This window comes from Pelodiscus sinensis, chromosome 6 (assembly GCF_049634645.1).
Source record: "Pelodiscus sinensis isolate JC-2024 chromosome 6, ASM4963464v1, whole genome shotgun sequence".
Taxonomy (NCBI): Eukaryota; Metazoa; Chordata; order Testudines; family Trionychidae; genus Pelodiscus; species Pelodiscus sinensis.
The window spans coordinates 57,317,820-57,340,575 of record NC_134716.1 but is presented as its reverse complement, the minus strand read 5'-3'; the positions used below and the strand labels follow the sequence as shown (position 1 = coordinate 57,340,575).

The 22,756-nt window shown below is 41.0% G+C and overlaps 1 protein-coding gene across 1 annotated transcript in view; it reads right to left on the bottom strand.

The window, feature by feature from the left end:
• Positions 1-22,756, bottom strand: part of DTWD2 (DTW motif tRNA-uridine aminocarboxypropyltransferase 2) — a 224,190-nt gene that overhangs the window by 19,984 nt on the left and 181,450 nt on the right. The window contains exons 9-11 of the mRNA XM_075931968.1: positions 22,592-22,728; positions 21,350-21,468; positions 16,537-16,740 (exon numbers count right to left, since the gene is read on the bottom strand). Of these exons, the coding sequence (XP_075788083.1) occupies positions 22,719-22,728 (10 nt within the window). The 3' untranslated portion in view covers positions 16,537-16,740; positions 21,350-21,468; positions 22,592-22,718. The remainder of the gene's footprint in view (positions 1-16,536; positions 16,741-21,349; positions 21,469-22,591; positions 22,729-22,756) is intronic.

Below are 22,756 nucleotides of genomic sequence, written 5' to 3'. Positions count from 1 at the left end.
CCTATGTCTGGGGGGTCACTCAAGCCCAGCTGGACTGGAGCAGCTTCCCCAGCTGAACCCGCTTACAGGTTAACTGGGTACACTTAATGTTTAACCAGTTAACTAAATGGGATTTTACATCCCTACACCCCACTAACAGCTCTGTCTGGTCAGAGCAGACCCAGCGTTCACAGGTACATCAGCATGTAGTCTCCACTCATTGTTCATAGGAACAATGATACCTACCTCACTGCTCCCACCGGCTACCTGTTGGCCTTCTGCTGCTCCCACCAGCTGCCCTTATGGATAGCTTGCAGCTCCTGCCAGACACTCCCCCAGCTGCCTACTCACTTGCTGCTCCCTCCAGCCACCCTGTCAGCACCCAGCAACTGAAAGTGTTTCCCTCCTTTGTGCCAGATTAAGCACAGATTTTCTTTTTTGTATTCCTACAATAATTACTGACAGTGCAATTAGTATCAACACAATTTGTGACCCAACATCAACCAAGTTGATTACAACCTCTCCATCATCTGAATATTTAACAAACCTAAGCAAAGCAGAAGCAAACTGTATGTATATGGTCATGTCCAGGGTCTCTCCTACTTCCAGCTAGCGGTAAGGGACATATTACTTTAGATCTTGCTTACAGTCAGAAAACAGATTTTTTTTAAAAAGCAAATACTTTATAAGGACAATTTTTTTACTCTATCACAAATAACTACATAATAAGGAGCCTTACAGACAAAACACTTTATAAGTCAATTGTACACAAATCTCATTATTTTAGAAACTACCAACAACTATAATGAAGGAATTTATGAAGTATGATATTTTTCTTTCTTGCTACATTATATGCAGTCATGAATACTGGCATTTTCTTGTCATTTTCATGTGCCTTTGGGGTGTAATTTTGCCTTCTTTGCATATTCAGATTTCCCAGTGACTTTGTTGAAAGTTTTGAAAGTATAAGTAGTTCAGGTTGGTGCCATGATTGCAATACATGCATCTACACATGCATAGTTCTAAGAATTTGTAATATGGTTGGTATATAGTAGTAAGAACTACATTTGCAGAAATGTTTTAAGTGTTACATAGTATGCAGATGTGATACTTTGCACTACATTTTAGAAGAGTAAGAATTTACATGCTTGATCAGAGTCCTCTTTGGCCTCAATCAATGGGATTTTTCCATTAACTTCAAAAGATGCTGGGTAAACTCTTTAGTCCATTATCCTGTTTGTGGCAACAGCTAGCAACTAATGCTTCAGTAATATCAAGAAACCTCAAAGTTAAGTGTTACAGAATAATTCTAAGAAAAGTATATCAATGTGTCTTTGCAGTGTAATGTACTACTTGAATATCACTCTTGGCTTGAGCTCTACTAAGAAAATCCCCATTGCCAGGGCAATTGTGTGAAGACCACACCATTGTATGAAAAAAAAGCTAATTTTTTCCACGAAACCCAAAAGACAATTTTTATTGGTGTAAATCAGATTATCATCACAATATATGTTAACATCCAAGATGGCAACTTTCTTCCAAAGTCAAAAATCGTAATTTTACCAGAAATCTGCACATTTTTTCACCTGATTTCACAAATGTCCCCTGAGCAAAATACTCAAGAAATTAAGTTTTTGTCTACAAACACTTGCACAGCAAATACTGCTATTCTGTTCTGCATCATTTTAATGAAACTTTCTCCTAGCACTCTTTCCTGGTCAAATTTCTTGTTTTGACATTCAATTGGCTTTGAATCTTTAATTACTTTAATTATGACATAAGACTTCTGCCTTATACTTAGAAAGCAAACCTCCACAAGCTTAAGTCTTAATACATGAGAATTTCAGATTTTAAGGGTAAATTGAAAGTTTTAAAACAGCATTGATCCAAACCTGATTATGAAATAGTCTTAATGAAGTCAGACATTCCTCCTAACATCTGTTTTTCTATCTTTGTATCATTATCTTCTCATAAGGTTGTGTGATTTCATGTGCTGAGAAGGCAAGATCATGGAGAAGAGGCTAACAGGATGCTACAAAGACCAGAAGTAATAATTCATGCAAGAAAAATTTACTTGCTAGATTTTAGCAATCTTACCATTTTTCTTTGTAAAAAGGAATAAATTGTGTGCGGGAACAAAAAATGCTTCTTTAAGGCCAATACTTGCAATACCTTCTTTGTACTGCCTACTCCTGAAATGTATAGTTGGGATGTGGTATTTTTATCCCTTCATTGGTAAGTTTGGGCTCTTGTAAACACAGAAAAAAAGAATATGCATAATACATTTACACAAGTCCATTTCAACAGGATAATTCCTTGGCTTTTCCAAGCACAAAATGTTCATTAAGCTTTCAAAATATAAATCTGTTACTTATTTCCCGTGAATCTGACAATCTTCTCAACATAAGAACTATTACTAATAACATGGCTTTTGTTTTGTCAACAGTTTAAAATCATTGCAAACTTTTCACAGAACATTCAGTGCTTTAAATGCAAGATTGAAGCAGCCTGTTTTTCTACATTTTCCTTTTTGTCATTTGCTAAAAACTAAAACCAGATATAGACAGAGACAAACTAATCTGGGGCAGGGATTAATTCACAAAATGAGTTCAATAAATGCACATAGAGTATTGCTGTCTGTCGCAGAAAGAGGGGGGCACTGGAAACTCTACCATTAATATGGCTAGTCTCTCTACTGTATAAAGTGCTTCTAGAAAATGAAACATCAGTCTAAGTTACAAGATAAAGTAATAAAGAATTTAGACACATTAAAAAAAGATTTGTCTCATAAATAAAGTAAACTTTTAGCAGTAAGTGACGTAGGAAGCTAAGCTTCTTTATTAACCCTTTTTCCCACTCAGGCTATGTCTAGACTACAAAGAAAAGTTGGGCAAAGATACGCAAATTGAAAACCATAATTTGTGTATCTTTTTCCACTTTTCGTTTGGAAGAGGCTTTTCTGAAGTTTGGCCCATCTATACAGGGCCAGATTTCGGAAAACCCTCCTCTTTCAGCACATCCCTTCTTCCTCATACAATGAGGATTACAGGGATGGCAAAAGAACGCATCCGCTTTTTTGGAAATGGTTCTGAAAAAGCAGATGCATTCCTTGGACATGGCATAAAAGCTCTGTAGTCTAGACATAGTCTCTGAGATACAGATCTTTCAAAAGAAAAAAGCAGCAGCTTAGTAGAACAGAAAAGCTCCTAATATACAGCAACTATAGGAGGGCAGGGAACTTTAACAGAAATTGATTCTGATGTTATACTTTTTCAAATGCAAATGTTACTAAGTCTGAATATATCATAGAATCAGAGAATACTAGGACTGGAAGGGACCTCAAGAGGTCATCAAGTCCAGTGCCCTGCCCTCATGGCAGGACCCAGTACTATCTAGACTATCCCTGTATGCAGGGCCAGCCCGAGCACACGGGGCAAGCGCGGGCCTGCCCCTGGGAAGCACAGTGCATGCGCGGCCAAGCCATAGCCGCTGGCGTGCAGGCCGGGGCTCGCCCCTAGTGCGCATGGCACATGCGCTGCCCAGGCCAGCCCAGCTATCGCTGCTGGCGGGCGTGCCAGGTCATTCAGGGCCACATGGCTGTGGGGGGAAGGACACTGCTGGCTGGTGTTGCAGGCACAGCGCCAGGTGCGCGGCACCTTATGGCAGCTGTAAGGGACATCACGCGCCCCTTACAGTTGCCATCAGACGCCCCCTATAAGGTGGCACCCCGGGCAGCTGCCCGGCGCGCCCATGCCTCAAACTGGCCTTGCCTGCATGTCTACAATAGTGCCCCAAAAAGATATATGGGAGATTTATTGATATATGATATCAATACACACAAATATAACTGATACTATTTTTCTGTTATTAGTACAGCAACATTAAAAGAAAAAAAGTTAGATTTCGGTGTCTAAATCTTCCAGTGCCTGATGACTTGCATCTGCAATTCATCCTTAACAATCTTCAACCTACACAGAAGAACATAAAGGCCCAATCTTACTTAATCACTTGATAAAGAAAGACCAAGTCATGAGGGAAAGATGCTAAAAAGCAATTTCAATTTGTGCTTCTGTTAAACAATCTAAAGCTCCTTTGTAAGAAGAAATCTATTTAGTATATGGCATAAGGAAGATTTATTAGATGCAGTATAAGGCCTAATCCTGCCAACAATTAACAGGTTAATCGACTACGTGGAATCCCAGGGTGGGGACTGCTCCAGCCCAGCTGGAGCAGCCTCCAGCCTGCAGAGCTCCCACTCCCAGACCTTTGGGGATCTGGCTGCCGGACCCCAGCCCTGGCGGTGAAGAATTGGCTGACAGCTCTCAGCCCCCAACCCCAGCCACATGGGGTGGGCTGCTGACTCCCGCTCCCAGCCCCGGCCATGCAGAGTGGACTGTCAGCTCCCAGCTCCCAGCCCATCATGTAGGATGGGCTGCCAGCTCTCGGCCCTACCACATGGGGTGGGCTGCTGGCTTTTGACTTCTGGCTCCCAGCCATGCAAGGTGGGCTGCCAGCTCCCAGTTCCCAGCTATGTGGGGCAGGCTGCTGGCTGGCATCCCTACATTTTGGGGCCTGGCAGGGCTGGATCAGTTCCACCTGCAGCAGGCCACATTCCTAAATCAGAGATTAAGAAGAATAATTTTTCACCCTTCTCCTTGTGACATCCTTTTAGGTACTTGAAAGCTGTTATGTCCTCTCTCAGTTTTCTCTTTTCCAAACTAAATAAACCCAGTTCTTTCAATTTTCCCTCATAAGTTATGTTTTCTAGACCTTGAATCATTTTTGTTGCTCTTCTCTGAACATTCTCCAGTCTTTCCACATCTTTCCTGAAATGTGGTGCCCAGAATTGGACACAATACTCCAGTCGAGGCCCAATCAGTGCAGAGTAGAGCGGAATCCACAGAATTCTGTAGTAGGGATATCATTCTCTACCAAATTCTACAGCACTTTCTGTGACTCATTGTCAATGACAAATGACATAAAAAATGGTCTGCTTATGATCAGCTCAAAAACACACACAAAAAAATCTTAATATATTTTTTATGAATTATTCATCTACCTCTGCTTAGCAAGCGGGAAATGAGCAACACAGCAATGCTATGTCTAGACTACATTCCTCTTTCGAAAGAGGGATGTAAATTAGACATATCGAAATTGCAAATGAAGCCGGATTTTGAATTTCCCATGCTTTATTTGCATAATTGCGTCACGGCGTTCTTTTGCAAAACTCTATTTTGAAAGTGAAACCACAGTCTAGACGTGGTTCTTTCAAAAAGAAAAGCCTTTTTTGAAATAGCCTGTACTCCTATGAAAACTGCATCTAGACCGTGGTTTCACTTTTGAAATAGCATTTTTCGAAAGAACGCCGTGATGCAATTATGCAAATGAAACGCGGGAAATTCAAATCCTGGCTTCATTTGCAATTTCGATATGTCTAATTTACATCCCTCTTTCGAAAGACAGATGTAGTTTAGATGTACTCCTACAACATTATTACTTAGCAGTTACACTGCACTACAAAGCCCTGATTCATCAGTGCACAACTCAAACTTTATATATGTGTAATCTTGTTAGTTTCAGTGGTATCGTAATGGCATAAAACATCAGCAACAGACTGGTTAATCAGCACCTGTATTTTCAGATTGCAGTACAATTATCCTCATAAGGATCAGTCCTGCAAGGTGCTGTGAGCACATTAGCCTTGTACCAACAAAGCTCTTAAAGACACAGAATAACAGAAATATAGGAGTAGAAGATACCTCAATAGGTCGTCTAGTCTAATCCCCTGAATTGATGCAGGACTATGTATTATTTAGATAATACCTAACAAGTGTTAGTCTCACCTGTTCTTAAAAATCTTCAATGATGGAAATTCCACAACCTCCTTAGGTAATTTATTCCTAAATGCCCTTATTTTTAAGACACTTTTTTTAATGTCAAACCTAAATCACCCTTGCTACAATTTACTGCCATCTTTCCTTACAATTACCTTTTATGTACTTGAGGACTGTATCTTTTCTCAGTCTTCTCTTCTCCAGACTAGACAATGCGATTTTTTTAAAATCTTTCCTTTATTCTGCTATTTTTTCTCCTGCTATTGCTTAGACTCATGATCTCTAACATTCCACTATCACTTTCTCCCAGCTGTCTTCCCTTTCAACTTCTCAACTGGCTAGTCCCTATCTCTCAGAATTAAATCTAGACAGCGTCTCTCTTCATTGCTTTCTCTACCTTCTGTAATAAAATTGCCTCCTACACATTCCAAGAACTTGTTTGATAATCTGTGCCCTACTGTATTATTTTCCCAACAGATATCAGGGAAGCTAAGTTCCCTATCACTAAGGACTTGTCTCTACTATGGTGGGAATCAATACTGCAGCGATCGATCCACTGGCCATCCATTTATCATGTCTGCTCAGATGCAATAAATCGATTTCCGAGAGCTCTCCTGTCAATGCTGATACTCCACCGGCACATGAAGAGTAGCCAGCAAAATGGGAGAGCAGCCCCCATCAAGTTTATCATACACAAGATGCTACAGTATGTCAACTTCAGATATGCTATTTGCATAGCTGAAGTGATGTAGATTAGATTGGTGGCAGGCGTTAATATAGACAAAGCCTAAGTATTATGTTTTTGATGATTTTGCATTAGTTGTTTTAAAAAGCCCCACCCTTCTTCTGGGTTATATTCTATCATGACACCCCCCTTGTTTTGTTGTAGTTGTTGTGTGGGAGGTTGTTACCCCTATTATCCTTATCCAGAAACTTTCAACTGGTCTGCTTCCCATTTCTATCTCAATTTCATTGTATATATATTATATATATCTTTGATATGCAAAATAACAGCATCACCCTTTTTGTTTTCTCTCTGCCTGTTCTATAGCAACATTCCAGTCATGTAAATTATCTCACCAAATCGCTGTGATGGCAATTATGTTACAGTTGTGGTTATTCACTGATGTTTCTAGTTGTTCCTGATTATTCCCCATACTTCTTGCATTAGTATACAGGTATCTAAGATGTTCATTCGATTTTCCCTCATATCCCCTTCATCCCTTCTACAGTTGCTCATGTTTCCCTCAGATTCTGGCCCTTTACCCACATCTCCATGCTTTTGTCTCCTGCCCCCACTGAACCTAGTTTAAAGCCTGTCTCACTAAATTAGCTAGTCGGTATCCCAACATACTCTTTCCCTTCCTTGATAGGTGTATCCCATTTCCATTCAGCAGTCCTCAGAACACCATCCTTCAGTCAAGGATATTTAGCCCTCCTGTTGATACTATCCAAACAGTCATACAATTATTTCCAGGATGCAAATGTCTCTGCCTCGGCCATTACCCTTAATCAGAAGGATTAGCACATGAGCAGTCCCACTTGTTTCAGACACTTAGCACCTTACAGGATTAAGCCCATATTTCTTCCATGTACTCATTCTGGGATGTGCCTTGCACAACACATGAATCCAAGTATGGAGAGATGTGAGTGCAACTTCACGAAGGAGAATTTTTACACACACACACACACACACACATATACACATACACATACACGAGTTTCAACCCATTACAGGAGAAAAGAAAATTTACAATAATCATTTTTAAAGTTCAATATTTGAAAGATTAGTTGCTTCAAGTAATTTCTCAAGATCTGAGAGTAGCAGTTGCATCTTATAATGGGTTAAAATATTTTTAAACACATACGTTTGGGTGGAAGTGTTATATTATTTTGGTGCATTATAAGAAAGGTCAGACTGACTAGCAGTAGCTTCTTGTTCTGAAACAGCTAAATGCAGGTGGGTGAAAAAGCAGGTTTCTGGGTGGCCATTAACAGAACTGCTGACAGTGTCTTTCTGATGAGCTTTTTGCTCAATAAAAGAAAATCTCAGAGGCTACAGAGTTTTGATCAAGTTTCTTATTCCTACTCATAGTAGTTCACACACAGAAAAAAAAATCAGATCTATTTAAGCATCAGGTTGTTAGTCAGGTGAAAGCTGTGTTGACACCATTTAAACCAAATTGTAAGACACATTTTGAAAGAGCTACCAAGACAAAAACCATGATTGCTTGATAGCATCATTAGAACTCCCAGAATAACAATGTTAACTTTGGAAAAAAATATATACAGAAGTCAGGGGAAATTGCTGCAAAAGCGAGCACAGGGCATTTTCTTTCCCAGCAAGTTTTAAGCCCTATTCTTCAAAGCCTCTAGAAAAGAAGACACTTATGACAGGCATCAAATCTCAAAAGAGAGCAAGAGAGAGAGAGAGAGAGAGAGAGAGAGAGAGGAAGGAGAAGAAGAGAGTGCATCCAACCTCTGAGTTCATTCTGGTTAATACTACAGTATTACAGCAATGAGTGCTCCACATGGTTTGGGCAAAAGCATGCAGCCATTAAGACTTTTCCTTTTAGCACAGTGTTAACAATGTAAAGCTGTCTCATTTATAGAATAAGTTCCAGAGAGGCAAAGCTGCATTATTTACCTAATGTTTCCTGTTATCACAGTAGAAATACTTCAAGTGCCACCTTCTGGATATTTGAATCTATTGCATTACACTAGCTCTATTTCAAGATTTTTTCTTCCAAAATCTTGTAAATATGTGTTTTAGAAATAAATTATGCTTTGCATGAACTTTTATTCTATAGCAAGAATATTTCATTTACATTTTTTAAAATAATCCAGTTAGATGGCCTAGATCTTCATTAGAAAGCATGAGGGTTACAGCTTTATAGCTTGATTTCTGGTATTGCAAATTTGGCACCATAAAGGGCTGGAAGCAACACAGAGGGAACATGCTTAGGGCATATTGATCACTGGGCAGTGATCGATTCAGCAGGGATTGATTTATCATGTCTATTATCCTGATTTATCTAGTTGAAGGAGTCCACAGGAGAGCATCAGCTGTTGACTTAGGGTGTGTCTAGACTACTGACATTTGTCGACAAAAGTGGACTTTTGTCGACAAAACTATACCAGCGTCTACACTACTGCTGAGTTCTGTCGACATAACGTTGACAGAACTCAGCAGTTTTGTCGACGCTGGTATACCTCATTTTACGAGGCATAACACCTTCTGTCGACAGAGTTCTGTCGACAGAAGGTGTTATTGCCTGTAGGGTTGCGTCTAGACTACAGGGTTCTGTCGACAAAGCAGCTTGCTTTGTCGACAGAACTCAATGTGTCTGGACGCTCTTTGTCGACAGAAGTTTTGTCGACAGATACTGTTGACAAAACTTCTGTCGACAAAACGCGGTAGTTTAGACGTACCCTTAGTGCTGTGAAGATACTGCAGTAAGCAGACCAAAGTACGTTGACTTCAGCTATATTATTTGACAGCCTACAGTAGTACAGACCAGTGTTTCTCAATCAGTGGTACGAGTACCCTTGGGGTTCTCAAGAGAAGTCTGAGGGGGTATGTCAACACAACTGAAATTTGGAGAAAACTGAATGTTTTATTTGTTTTGCAGCGCTTTATTAATTTTGTACTTATTGCATCCAAAAATTTCATCCCCCACCTGGCTACAATTAAGTTGTTTAAACAAATGTGTTGAAAAGGTAGAAAAAAATTAGTGTATCTGAAAACTGTAGGTACTGAGGGAACTTTTTTTTTCAAAGGGGTACTTTATTAAAAAAAAAGGTTGAGAAACACTGGGATAGACAAGGCCTCAGACTAGGTGAGGATAGGGGCAGAATCCTGAATCAGCTAGCAGTGCCCCATCTAGCTGATTAAAGGGGGCAGTGTAAACTACAAAGGCAGTTCTGTCCTCTCAGATAAAACCAGTGTTGCTTCTCTTGGGGTAAGAGAAAGAAAGAAATTCAGGAGTATCAGCAGCAGCATTCCATCAGGGATACGGTGAATAGAATTTGTTTAAAAAAATAAGGTGCTCAGATTTAATCTGCATTATTTTTATGATTAGTATGTGTAACTCTGACAATCTCATTACCATCAGGCTGCCTACTACAGTCCTAGGTAGCTTTTGCACATGTTCTGGAACAAAAATCAGTGGCTGGAGCTAAGCCAATCTCTAGTCCTCATCTGACAATACTGGTATCAATCCCTTTGAAATTTTCTCTCTGTGTAAGAGGGGAACAATAACTGAAAACATGGAGAGAAGGAAGGGGGGCTTCAGGTAGGACACCTTAAACAAAGAATTGGGAAACTGTCAAAAAGCAGCCTTAAAGTACAGATGGAGAGAAGTGGTTCTGCAGAAAAGCAGATGGAGCTTCGATCCTCAAATATACCAGTGTACCTGGGATAAGGCCTACTAACATCTTGTGGCAGAAGGGGAGGCCTACCTAAGCTTTAGGTAAGACAATATGCATATAAGCCTTTTGTTGTTTTGACCCTTTTTTCTATAATTGCTATGTTCCTGTAGATAAATACATTGTTTTAAACAAGTCATCTTGAGTCACTGCTGATTACTGTGCCCTAAAGAAAAGCTATAGTAGAGGACAAATGCAGCTGGACCTGCTCAGAAAACAAGTTCTATAACCTGGAATCCTAGTCTAAAAGTGGGAGAAGTTTTGTTACTGAGCCTGTCATTTGGAAGGGTTAACACTGGAGTGAGGGGACAGAAGCAGTTTGGGAGAGATTCCAATCCTGCCCAGCTGATCAGCAGAGCACCCATAGCTCAGTTTTTTGTTTTTTACTGGTGGTGCACATTTGTACATGCCTCAGTGCACAATAAAAAATTCATTCTGCACATGGATGGAAGAAATTAGAGGGAATATTGGTCACAGGTATAGCTAACCCTGCCATCATGACAAATGGTGCTACTTAATATCCCATTGTCACACACTGCTGCTGCTCCCACGCTAAGATCCAATCTTCTTATTCAGAATTAGTGCTACCAGATGTGCTGATTTATTGGGACAGTCTCAATATTCGGGGCTTGGTCTTATACAGGCATGTATTACCCACCACCCACATCCCAATTTGTCATACTTGTTAGTCCTGAAATGGCAGGTTAGGCAAAAAATATGAATTGGCCTAAACATCAGTCTTTCTAATTAACTGAACTTAATCTTACTGCTTCTGGTTAGTTCAGATATATAACCCTTCAATCCCCAAGTCTCCTTGGCTCTCAGTAAGAGTAATCCACACTTTTGGAGACGCTGACACTGAGGAGGGAGTGCAGGCTCCCGGGAAATCTGAATTCTTTAGGCAAGTCATGGAAGGATGCACTATTCAAAACTCCAGGTTCATGAACCACAAGGCCAGATAAGCAGAGCAGCTGACTCAATTTAGGGCTGACTCAAAGGCGGTAATGGTTGATTGCATTATAACATATTACATTTGCTTTCACTCAAGCAAGACAACTGTTTCTGACATTAAAAAGTGCTAATGTAACACAGTAGACTATGATAAAAATTACTCATCCACTAGAAAGTTGCTTTCAGACCTTTTTGACATGCCCTTCTTGAACATTATCAGTAACCTTCTAATTTTCCTTTCCAAGCATGGAGAGGATGAAGTCAGCTAGGGGCAAGGCTAGTAGTTGAACAATCTAAGCGTAAAAAGGAAAATGAGCCTTGGCCACAGGAACACAAAGCGATGAGGGTCCCATACAAAAGCTTATTGTTCCCCCAGGTGCTATCAAAATTATTTGATAAACTAGACAGGTATGAAAGAGGGAGAGGGTAGGAAGTGGTCAATAAAAATAATACGCATCAGATAGTATACAGTTATTACCACTACTACAGATTCAACAAGAGTTTGCATCTAGCTGCTATTATAGGGGGAGTATTCCCCCTTTTATTTAGGTTCTCTACCATTTCCACTATAGAAGACTCTTGCAACTTCTTTTTAAGAGAGCCAACGTCACTACTGCTGAATTTCAAAGGCCTGCTGCAAACAGAGAGGTAAGTGTGGGGCCTGTGAGGTGCCCTTGTGGACCCAATGTAAATTCTCCAGATCTGGCAGAATTTGACCACATCGCACCTTGATGCAGGAGGGAATTTGGCTGGTTGGCTGAATGCAGGGAACAGTGCTTCATGGCTGGGATCCTTGGTGATGTATTGCATAGCGGACAAGGAAGCAACTTTGTGCAAGGCAGTGTTCTTGGTAGCGATGTTTAGTGCTTTCAGGACCAGCAAGCTAGTACCTGGCTCTATGAGAAGAGGTTTGGAGCTGAGTTATATACAATAACATGAGCATTCAGTGATACTGCACTTGTGAAGGTCACAAGAGGATCATCTCTCTTATCCTTCAGGAGGGCTGAGAGTCTTGGGTCTGCCCTGTGCAGTCCTTGTGGGCCTACATGACGATACAGATGCAGGGGAAAGGCCCCATTTTAGGCACAGTGACTGGAGTCCCCTCACAACATAGTTCATTAGGGTATTGCGACAGGTACTGATAACTCACAAATTTGGGTCTCATTCATTCTAACTGGGAGAACAACAGCAGCAACACAGCTAGGTATAGGAGCAGAGGCAATTTGGGCAATCAGGCACTAGCATTCAGAAGTGTACCAAACATATGTGAGCTCTCAGATGGTAAATTACATAAATTTGTTGTGAACTCATTCCAGATGTTGAATGACTAGCCATGCAGACGCTGGGGTGGACTGTCTTTTGGGCACATAGGCATGCGTCCAAGTTGCCTGAGGGTTTGCAGCTGGGTTCAGCATGGAATTGAGTTCGCATAGAAAGAGAGGTATGTCATGGGATCAACAGGTATCACAGCTAAATGCCCTGGGGGCCCATCAGCAGCCACCAGATAGAACTGTGGTATACCTTAGGGAAAACAATTAAGGAATGAGTAAAGGGGTTGAATTTATATTCCAAGCAAAGAGAGACTTGAGGCTGATCCTTGAACTTTTAAAATACGGTAAAACTGTACAGACAGACACACTTCGGCACAAGTCTGGTGTGAAACTATGAGTCTTCGCAGGGTAGACAAGGCAAGGATGTATGTGAACAGGGAGGTAGCAAGCTTTCTTGGGACCATAAGAAAGGTAGTAATTTTACATCCTGGGACATTATATGAGGCACCAGAGTTATTTGGGGAGGATGGGGTTTATAGTTAGGCTGTGTTTAGACTACATTCCTTTTTCGGTGAAGGGATGTAAATTAGGCACGTCGATATTGCAAATGAAGCCGGGATTTAAATATCTTGCGCTTCATTTGCATAATGGCGGCTGCCGCTTTTTTCCCCGAAACGGGACTTTTTCGAAAAACCCCCGGCAATTTAGATGGGAATCTTTCGAAAATAAAACCTTTTTTTGAAAGATTCTGTACTCCTCAAAAAATGAGGTTTTCAAGATATTTTGAAAAAGGGTTTTATTTTCAAAAGATTCCCGTCTAAACTGCCAAAAGGAGAGGGGAGTGTTTGAAAAAGCCCCATTTCGAAAAAAAGCAGCAGCCGCCATTATGCAAATGAAGCACAGGATATTTAAATCCCGTCTTCATTTGCAATATCGACGTGCCTAATTTACATCCCTTTACTGAAAAAGGGTTGTAGTCTAGACGTAGCCTTACTGACATGTTTTTGGCTGATATAAAAGAGGGCATTGGGAGATGTCTGAGAACCTGAATGTGTTCAGGCAGCAGACAGTCAAGCTGATTCCTAACACTTCCTTCTGGTGATCATCCAGTGCACAGGGAAGGTAAACAGTGACTGGATAAATGGCTTGGTAAAGGGCTTAAAAAGGAAGTTTTAGTTAAAGGAATGGAACTGGGGCACACTGAGGCTCCTATGATTGATTGATATGAATCAACCCCTTAAAGGTTCTTGGAAAATTCTAGACTGTCTCCTTATATTTATAGTGATAGAGATGTAGCCGTGTTAGTCTGGTGTAGCTGAAACAAAATACAGGACTATGTAGCACTTTAAAGACTAACAAAATGGTTTATTAGATGATGAGCTTTCGTGGGCCAGACCCACTTCCTCAGATCAAATAATGGAAGAAAATAGTCACAACCATATATACCAAAGGATACAATTTTAAAAAAATGAACACACATGAAAAGGACAAATCACATTACAGAACAGAAGGGGGATGTAGGGGGGGGGGAAGGAAGGTGAATGCCAGTGAGTTAATGATATTAGAGGTGGGGAAGGGGAAATGTCTGTGAGTTAATAGTATTAGAGGTGATAATTGGGGAAGCTATCTTTGTAATGTGTAAGATAGCTGGGGTCTTTGTTAAGTCCCGTGCGGAGAGTGTCAAATTTCAACAACCTACACCCAACCATTAACCTCAGCCTGGACCATTCCACACGAGAGATCCATTTCCTGGACACCACAGTACAAATCAACAATGGAAAATTAGACACCACCCTCTACAGAAAACCCACTGACTCATACAGTTACCTACATGCTTCCAGCTCCCATCCAGCACACACCATACGATCCATCATCTATAGCCAAGCCCTTTGATACAACCGCATCTGCTCTAATCCCACAGACAGAGACCAGAAACTTCAGGATCTCTACCAAGCATTTATAAACCTCAACTACCCACCTGGAGAAATAAAAAAGCAAATTGAAAGAGCCAAACGAATACCTAGAAACCATCTACTACAAGACAGACCCAAGAAAACCAACAATAGAACACCACTTGTCATCACCTACAGCTCCCAACTTATACCTGTCCAACACATTATCAACAGATTACAGCCTATACTGGAACAGGACACTAAACTCCAAGAAGCTCTGGGAGACAGACCCATAGTCTCCTATAGACAACCACCTAACCTCAAGATGATTCTTACCAACAATCACAGAACATACCACACTAATACCAACCCTGGTACTTTCCCTTGCAACAAACCCCGCTGCCAGCTTTGTCCACATATTCACTCTGCTGACACCATTATTGGGCCTAACCAAGTGAGTTACAAGATCAAGAATACATATTCCTGCGCCTCCAGAAATATAATCTATGCTATCATGTGCCGAAAGTGTCCGTCTGCTATGTACATTGGACAAACGTCTCAGACCCTTCGCCAAAGAATCAATGCCCACAAAACAGACATTAGACAGGATCACAAAGAAAAAACAGTTGCTTGTCATTTCAACCAGAAAGGACACAGTCTCAATGACCTGCTAACCTGCATCCTACTTCAGAAGACATTCAAATCTGCACTTGAAAGGGAATCCTCTGAACTGGCATTCATGCTAAAATTCGACACTCTCCCCACGGGACTTAACAAAGACCCCAGCTATCTTACACATTACAAAGATAGCTTCCCCAATTATCACCTCTAATACTATTAACTCACAGACATTTCCCCTTCCCCACCTCTAATATCATTAACTCACTGGCATTCACCTTCCTTCCCCCCCCCCTACATCCCCCTTCTGTTCTGTAATGTGATTTGTCCTTTTCATGTGTGTTCATTTTTTTTAAATTGTATCCTTTGGTATATATGGTTGTGACTATTTTCTTCCATTATTTGATCTGAGGAAGTGGGTCTGGCCCACGAAAGCTCATCATCTAATAAACCATCTTGTTAGTCTTTAAAGTGCTACATAGTTCTGTATTTTGTTCCTTATATTTATAATTATCTGAAATGGTGACACTTGAATTTACTTTGGCATTCTTTTCCAAGTTCTCTACTTTGGCACAAAGTAGATTCTCACTGCACTGATCTTTACTGGCATCAACAGAGCATAAACATTCACTAGTCTTGAGGGAATTCTGCAATTGTTGCATTTGGAGCCATAGTAAAATTGCAGAATTCCCCAAGGACTACATGCAGTATATGTACAAAGCAACTATCCTCCTAGGAGAACCATGATTTGCTATTTTGTCTTGCATGGAGGCGGCTTTCTTTCACATTCTTTCTTGTGCACCAGGTTGCCTTCCAAGGCTCTTCCCACCCCACTCTTGAACCTGATCTTTCTTCAAGGCCCTCATTGCTCACTAGCTTTAGTCTCTCCTTGGCTGCTGCTAAATAGCTCCCTTCAGTACTGCTGGCTGGCTTCCGTAAGACAGTTGTCCTTAGCAGTCAACCCTGTTTCTACCCCCCTTTTTCTCCTACCAGCTGGTATAAATGTGTGCTACTTTAACTGCAGATGTTGATTAGACCAGACAGCATCACCTGCTTTACAACTGGTCTGTTCTTGCTAAGGAAACTAGTCCACATGCAGACTAGTTATCTGAAGCAAGCCACTGTATACATATACACACACAATTGTATAGAGAAAATTACACAAACACACACTCTCATGCACAGCATGAATTAGTAATTGTGGATGCCTCCACTTTTGGTTCTTGTTTTTCACAGGACCTGATTTTCAGAAAGTAATAAGCACCCATTCTCTGAAAACCACTCAAAGTATTTCAAGCTGGTGGGGGACTATTTAGCAGTATTGAAAACACAGGCCTACATACATACATCAACACTCAAACCTGAGCAATCTGCAAACCAGTTTGGAATAATTCCTGATTAAATGTCCCATATATATACACATTATTATTAACGTACAACACACCGTGGTGTAACACCTCCCTAAATCTGTTACATATTCATTACATTTAGGGTGGCATGATAATTTTCTTGTAAATTGTAATCACTTTTTATTTAAAACGTTTCCCAAATTAAGTCACCAACCTTGGATTGAATCTTGAGGGTTTGGCAATTTTTCATTAACCCATCTTCCTCCTGTTAACTTCCAGCTGCAGCCATTCACACAGCACTGAGATGAGGCACTGTTGGATGGAAGAAAGCTGCCAAAGCTTTCCTTTTGATTGGACATAAACTGCCCATTGAAACAGAATCCTTTTTCATTTTCTCTTGCTCTTTGCCTGCACTCCACTGAGATACATCACAGAAGCAGGGGAAAAGTTTTATGAAAATGAAAGAAACATGCATGTTACTTATATGCAGATTATTGTTAGCATGCACAATTCACAGCTTTTTCCCCTTTGCTACTATACAGGGTGCATAAAAGTCTCCTCACCCCACAGCAGAATGCTGGAGACTTATAATGTACAAATTCTACCTGGGAGTGCAGTATTTTACTGCAGCCTTTCAAGATGTATTGTCATCATTCTAACCACAGCTAGAGCTAAAGATTCCCGGGCCTAGTTAACCTTAGTATCAGTTTCTCAATCTATAAGCTTCTTGTCTTTCATGTACACTATGCTAATAGTGGGGCTTTGTCTTAGAACAATGGAAATATTAGCATCAAATCTTGACATGACCCATAAACAGTATTGTTCTCCTCCAGAAACCACTGTAAGGGATAAACAGGTGGCATGAGGTAAGGAAAACAGAGTGTAACAACAGAGTTGCAGGGTTAAATATGTACATAGCTTATTTTACTGGTTCATCATCTAGATCTTTAGAAAAGATTGTTGAGAATTTCTGTCCTATGACCTTGAAGAATCCATAGCTATGCAACATCAGTAAAAGCAAGATCAAAATTCTAAGGCTGGAGGCAATAACTTTCTTGTCTCAGCTTGACTGGCTTTCAAAATGCAGTTTCTTTGCAAAAACCAAAGTACTGGACTTGAAAATTCACCAAACTGTTTCTTCTAGGTATTCGCGAGGATGAACAGAATTCATGTTAGTAGTTTCCAGCACTTAGGACATGTCTAGACTACAGAACTTTTCTGGTAATCCCAGAAAAACTCTGCCGCATCCAAGAAACACATCTGCTTTTCTGAAAAAAATTTCTGAAAAGCAGATGTGTTTTTTCAGCATCCCTGTAACCCTTGTTCTACGAGGAAAAAAGGATGTTCCGAAAGTGGGTTTTTTTCTGACATTTGGCCCCATGTAGATGGGCCAAATGTCTGAAAAGCCTCTTTGGGAAGAAAAGTGGAAAAAGATACGTACCTTTTTCCAACTTTTCTTTGTAGTGTACACACAGCCTTACTATGAGTTAATGCCATTGGTATCTTAAGATTTTTATTACACAGTCAGGCTGCAGGGAAAAGGTGCTGGGTAAATGCCAATTAAAAAAACTGATTTCATTGGCTTCTAATTGTCAAAATACCTCCACTAGTTGTCCATTAATTCCACACACCATCTTTTTATACATTAAAGACTGGACACATGAACAAAAAAAAGTAGGATTCTTTATGCTAAGTGCTTAAAAATCGGTAACATCATTTTGCCCCTTCACTTTTGTATTTTTTCCACTTATTTGAGTATGCAAAGCACACACAAATATTTCTATCCTCCTTACTGACCTGGAATATGGGCTAAATGGTGTGTTAATTACACTTGCTCATACTGTATTGGTAGATGTTGTAAACACTAAGGAATCACAAAGAAATTATAAGAGGGGATTCATGGTGGTTAGAAATAAGTATGGTGATGTCATGCTAGGAGTTTACTACAGGCCATGTACCCAGGTGGAAAAGGTGGATGAGGCTTTTTTTAAACAACTAACAAAATCGTCCAAAGCCCAAGATTTGGTGGTGATGGGGGACTTCATCAATCCAGATATATGTTGGGAAAATAACACAGCAGGGCACAGACTATCCAATAAGTTCCTGGACTGCACTGGTGACAACTTTTTATTTCAGAAGGTTGAAAAAGCTACCAGGGGGAAGGTGTTCTAGATTTGATTTTAACAAATAGGGAGGAACTGGTTGAGAATTTCAAAGTGGAAGGCAGCTTGGGTGAAAGTGATCATGAAATCATAGAGTTCACAATTCTAAGGAAGGGTAGAAGGGAGAACAGTAAAATAGAGTCAATGGATTTCAGGAAGACGGATTTTGGTAAGCTCAGAGAGCTGATAGGTAAGGTTCCATGGGAACCAAGACTGAGGGGAAAAACAACTAAGGAGAGTTGGCAGTTTTTCAAAGGGACATTGTTAAGGGCCCAAAAGCAAGCTATTCCACTGTGTAGGAAAGATAGAAAACATGGCAAAAGACCACCTTGGCTTAACCAAGAGATCTTGAATGATCTAAAAATAAAAAGGAGTCCTATAAAAAATGGAAACTAGGACAAATTACAAAGGATGAATATAGGCAAACAACACAGGAATGCAGGGGCAAGATTAGAAAGGTAAAGGCACAAAATCAGCTCAAACTAGCTACAGGAATAAAGGGAAACAAGAAGACTTTTTATAAATACATTAGAAGCAAGGGGAAGACCAAGGACAGGGTAGGCCCACTGCTTAGTGAGGAGGGAGAAACAGTAGCAAGCAACTTGGAAATGGCAGAGATGCTTAATGACTTATTTGTTTCGGTCTTCACCAAGAAGTCTGAAGGAATGCCTAACATAGGGAATGCTAGTGGAAAGGGAGTAGGTTTAGAAGATAAAATAAAAAAAGAACAAGTTAAAAATGAGGAGTTCAGTGTGCAGGAGGGATCTGCAGGTTGAGCTTGGTTGTTGGAGGGGGTGAGATCTGTGTCTGGGCGCTGGGGTGAGCTGGGGATGAGATTTTTGAAGAACAGGAGGGGGTTCCAGCCTGGGGGCAAGGGGAGCAGGCTGAGGGCAGGAGATTGGGGTTGGAGTGTGGGGTCTGGAAGCGAGTTAGGCTGTGGGAAGGGCTCAGGGTTGCGGACCATGGTCTAGGAAGGAGTTAGGGGACTTCTAGTGCAGGGTAATTACATGAAATTAAACCCAAGAAGTTTAAATTGAATAATAGGACAAATATTCAGTTGTCAAACCTATTAAACTGTGGCAAGTCTTTCAAGTGAAGACATGAAAACTTCATCATTTCAGTCATTTCAAAGTGGGCAAGCTAGTAACGACTTCACTATTTGGAACAATTCTCCAGTGACAGATGTAAAGTAACGAGAGTAGATTCTTCTATCAGCAATTTCTATGATACTATGATCTTTGACAGAGAATTTGTATCCAACTCAAATACCAAAACTAGCTCTGGCATTAACCGAGTTCTCCAAATGCAGGATGCTTGACAGGCTCATGTTCATGTTGACCACTAGAATGCTTTTCCACCTTATGGTGGCATCATCAAAGCACTGAGAGAAAAACAAAATGTAGGATATGCTTGTGTAGAGATTATGAGCAACATTGTGGAAGGTTTTCTCCTAGCTTGAGCATCCATACTGACTGCAGGTTGCACTATTCAGAAAAACAGAACAAATCCTTTACTACTCTATATGGGTGTGTCTAGACTACAGGGTTTTGTCGACAAAACTATACCTGCGTCTACACTACCGCCGAGTTCTGTCGACATGACGTCGACAGAACTCAGCAGTTTGTCGATGGCGGTAAACCTCATTCTACGAGGAATAATGCCTTTTGTTGACAGAACGCGTTATTGCATCTACACTGTCCTTTGCGTCTATACTCTCATGTCGACAAAGCGGCTTGCTTTGTCGACAGAACTGGATGTAGTCTAGATGCTCTTTGTCAACAAAAGCTTTGTCGACAGTTTCTGTCGACAAAACTTCTGTTGACAAAAGCCTGTAGTCTAGACGTACCCTATATGTTCAGAGAGAGAAAAACTAAATACTAATCTTCTCAAGCTCCATTTAGCCTTGTGTGTTGACATGAAAAATCAAACTGAATATCTGGCAAAGCAGATGCAACAGCCAGCCTCTCTGTTTTTCTGTGACACACAGACTTCTGAGGTAAGAATATGATCCAGACCTTAAGATCCAAAGTCATTTTCAATGGCATTTTACTATGCTTAAATCAGAGATAGCGTGACAAAGATTGCAGCATTTTAGACAGATTTGTGGAATAAAGCAGCTTGCAACCTGTCTCTGCACACAATTAAAATGAACAAGCCACAGCGGATAGGTCAAGTCCCCTCTGACCTTAATGCTGTTGATGTTTACGCATGAGGCTCCTTATTCAGCTGAAGATAAGAAATGACAGACAGTACAACAAATTAGTGAAGGTCAATGGAACTGGAGATAGCAGTTAATCAATTAACAAAGTAATCCCCTCTGTTACAGTATCCAGTCCTGTGTTTTGTCAGTATAATCAACTGCCTGACTCATGTAGTCTAACAAACTTGACTTGTTTTTTCTTGTCTAATTGACTGATTACTTGAATTTCATAAACTTTCAGCGTTCTAGAATTTAAGACTTAATATCATGCCACCAAAAGGCAGACATCTAATTAGCCTGTCTCCAGATACCTCAGTAAAGTGAAGTTCCAGCCAACTGTGACAAAACCTTTGCTTTGAAGAAGGTGTTTACAAGCTATTTATTAACTCTATTGGGTGCTAGTAAAGCTACTGTGGTGAGAGGATTCTCCATGCGTGAAAAGCAATGACTAAATGACAACAGAACTGCAAAACATGACATCCTTGACTTGGTCTTTTTTAGCCAGAGAGATGAAGGAAACCATGACACTAATTTTTCTCAAGTAGCAAAAAGTTTTTCCTTCCTTGAGTCAGGCCCCACTGAGATTCTAAATAACCTACTTCACACCTTCTGCCCTGAAAGGACTTCAAATATCTTGTGAGGTAACTTGTAAGGGGGAAACTCACCTCTTGAACAATTCCTAGCAGCAGTCCTTGTCTCACCTCAGGATCCCCAGCAGGTTACCAGCTTGACTGGGAGTGGAGAGTCTTCCATGGCTTGGCCTTCCTGCAAAGCCACTACCCTTCTGAAGTAGTAAAGAATCCAATAAATAAACAATCCCATTGCCCTCCATGGGGGTCTTTAGCCTTTGTTTATGCTTTCAAATAAATCCTACCTCCTTCTTGGGGCTTATGCCACTGTTGCTGGTAGGGGGACCCAGACCTACTCACTATGGCTACGTCTACACTGGCCCCTTTTCCGGAAGGGGCATGTAAATTTCACTAGTCGTCGTAGGGAAATCCGCGGGGGATTTAAATATCCCCCGCGGCATTTAAATAAAAATGTCCGCCGCTTTTTTCCGGCTTTTAAAAAAGCCGGAAAAGAGCGTCTACACTGGCCCCGATCCTCCGGAAAAAGCGCCCTTTTCCGGAGGCTCTTATTCCTACTTTGAAGTAGGAATAAGACGCTCCGGAAAAGGGCGCTTTTTCCGGAGGATCGGGGCCAGTGTAGACGCTCTTTTCCGGCTTTTTTAAAAGCCGGAAAAAAGCGGCGGACATTTTTATTTAAATGCCGCGGGGGATATTTAAATCCCCCGCGGATTTCCCTACGACGACTCATGAAATTTACATGCCCCTTCCGGAAAATGGGCCAGTGTAGACGTAGCCTATGTGTTTCAACAAAAGAACATAAGAACAGCCTTACTGGGGCAGGCCAAAAGTTCATCTAGCCTAGTATGCTATGGTCAGTGCCAGGTGGCCTAGACAGAATGAACAGACCAGGCAATCAAGAATTCAACAAGCATTCCCTATTCCCCATTCCCATCTTCTGGAAAACAGATGCTAGGAACACCATCCTTGCCCATCTTGGCTAATGGATACTATAAACAGCAGCTACACCCTTCTTGATTTCAGTTTGTTGTTGCTTTTTCCCTGGGCCTCTGTCCACCTTTTAGGTTCACTCTGATGTCAGGGCCAAGGTTCTTAGATTCTTTCTGTCCCTGCACACTCCACTTTAGGGAATGCAGCCAGAAACAGCATTGGCATAGGTGCTGGAATTAGAGGTATTGACACATACCCCTGGCTTGAAGTGCTTTCCATTTTATATAGTTTACAGTTTTGTTTAATAGCGTTCAGCACCCCCACTCTAGCATCCTTAACCTGTGGTTAGCCATCATGCTCCTTTGGCCAGAGAGGAGCATCCTTCCTTACCCCTTGAGTAAGCTCTGGTTGGCTGTTTCCTGACTCTCTAGGCAGGCTTGGAAAATCCACCTTTGCTGCTTCTTTCTTGTCACTCTGCTGTTTTCTGTGGCAGGACACAATAGGGACAGGGAATCTCCTAGAGGGAACTGCAAAGACCAGGCACACCCTGTATTA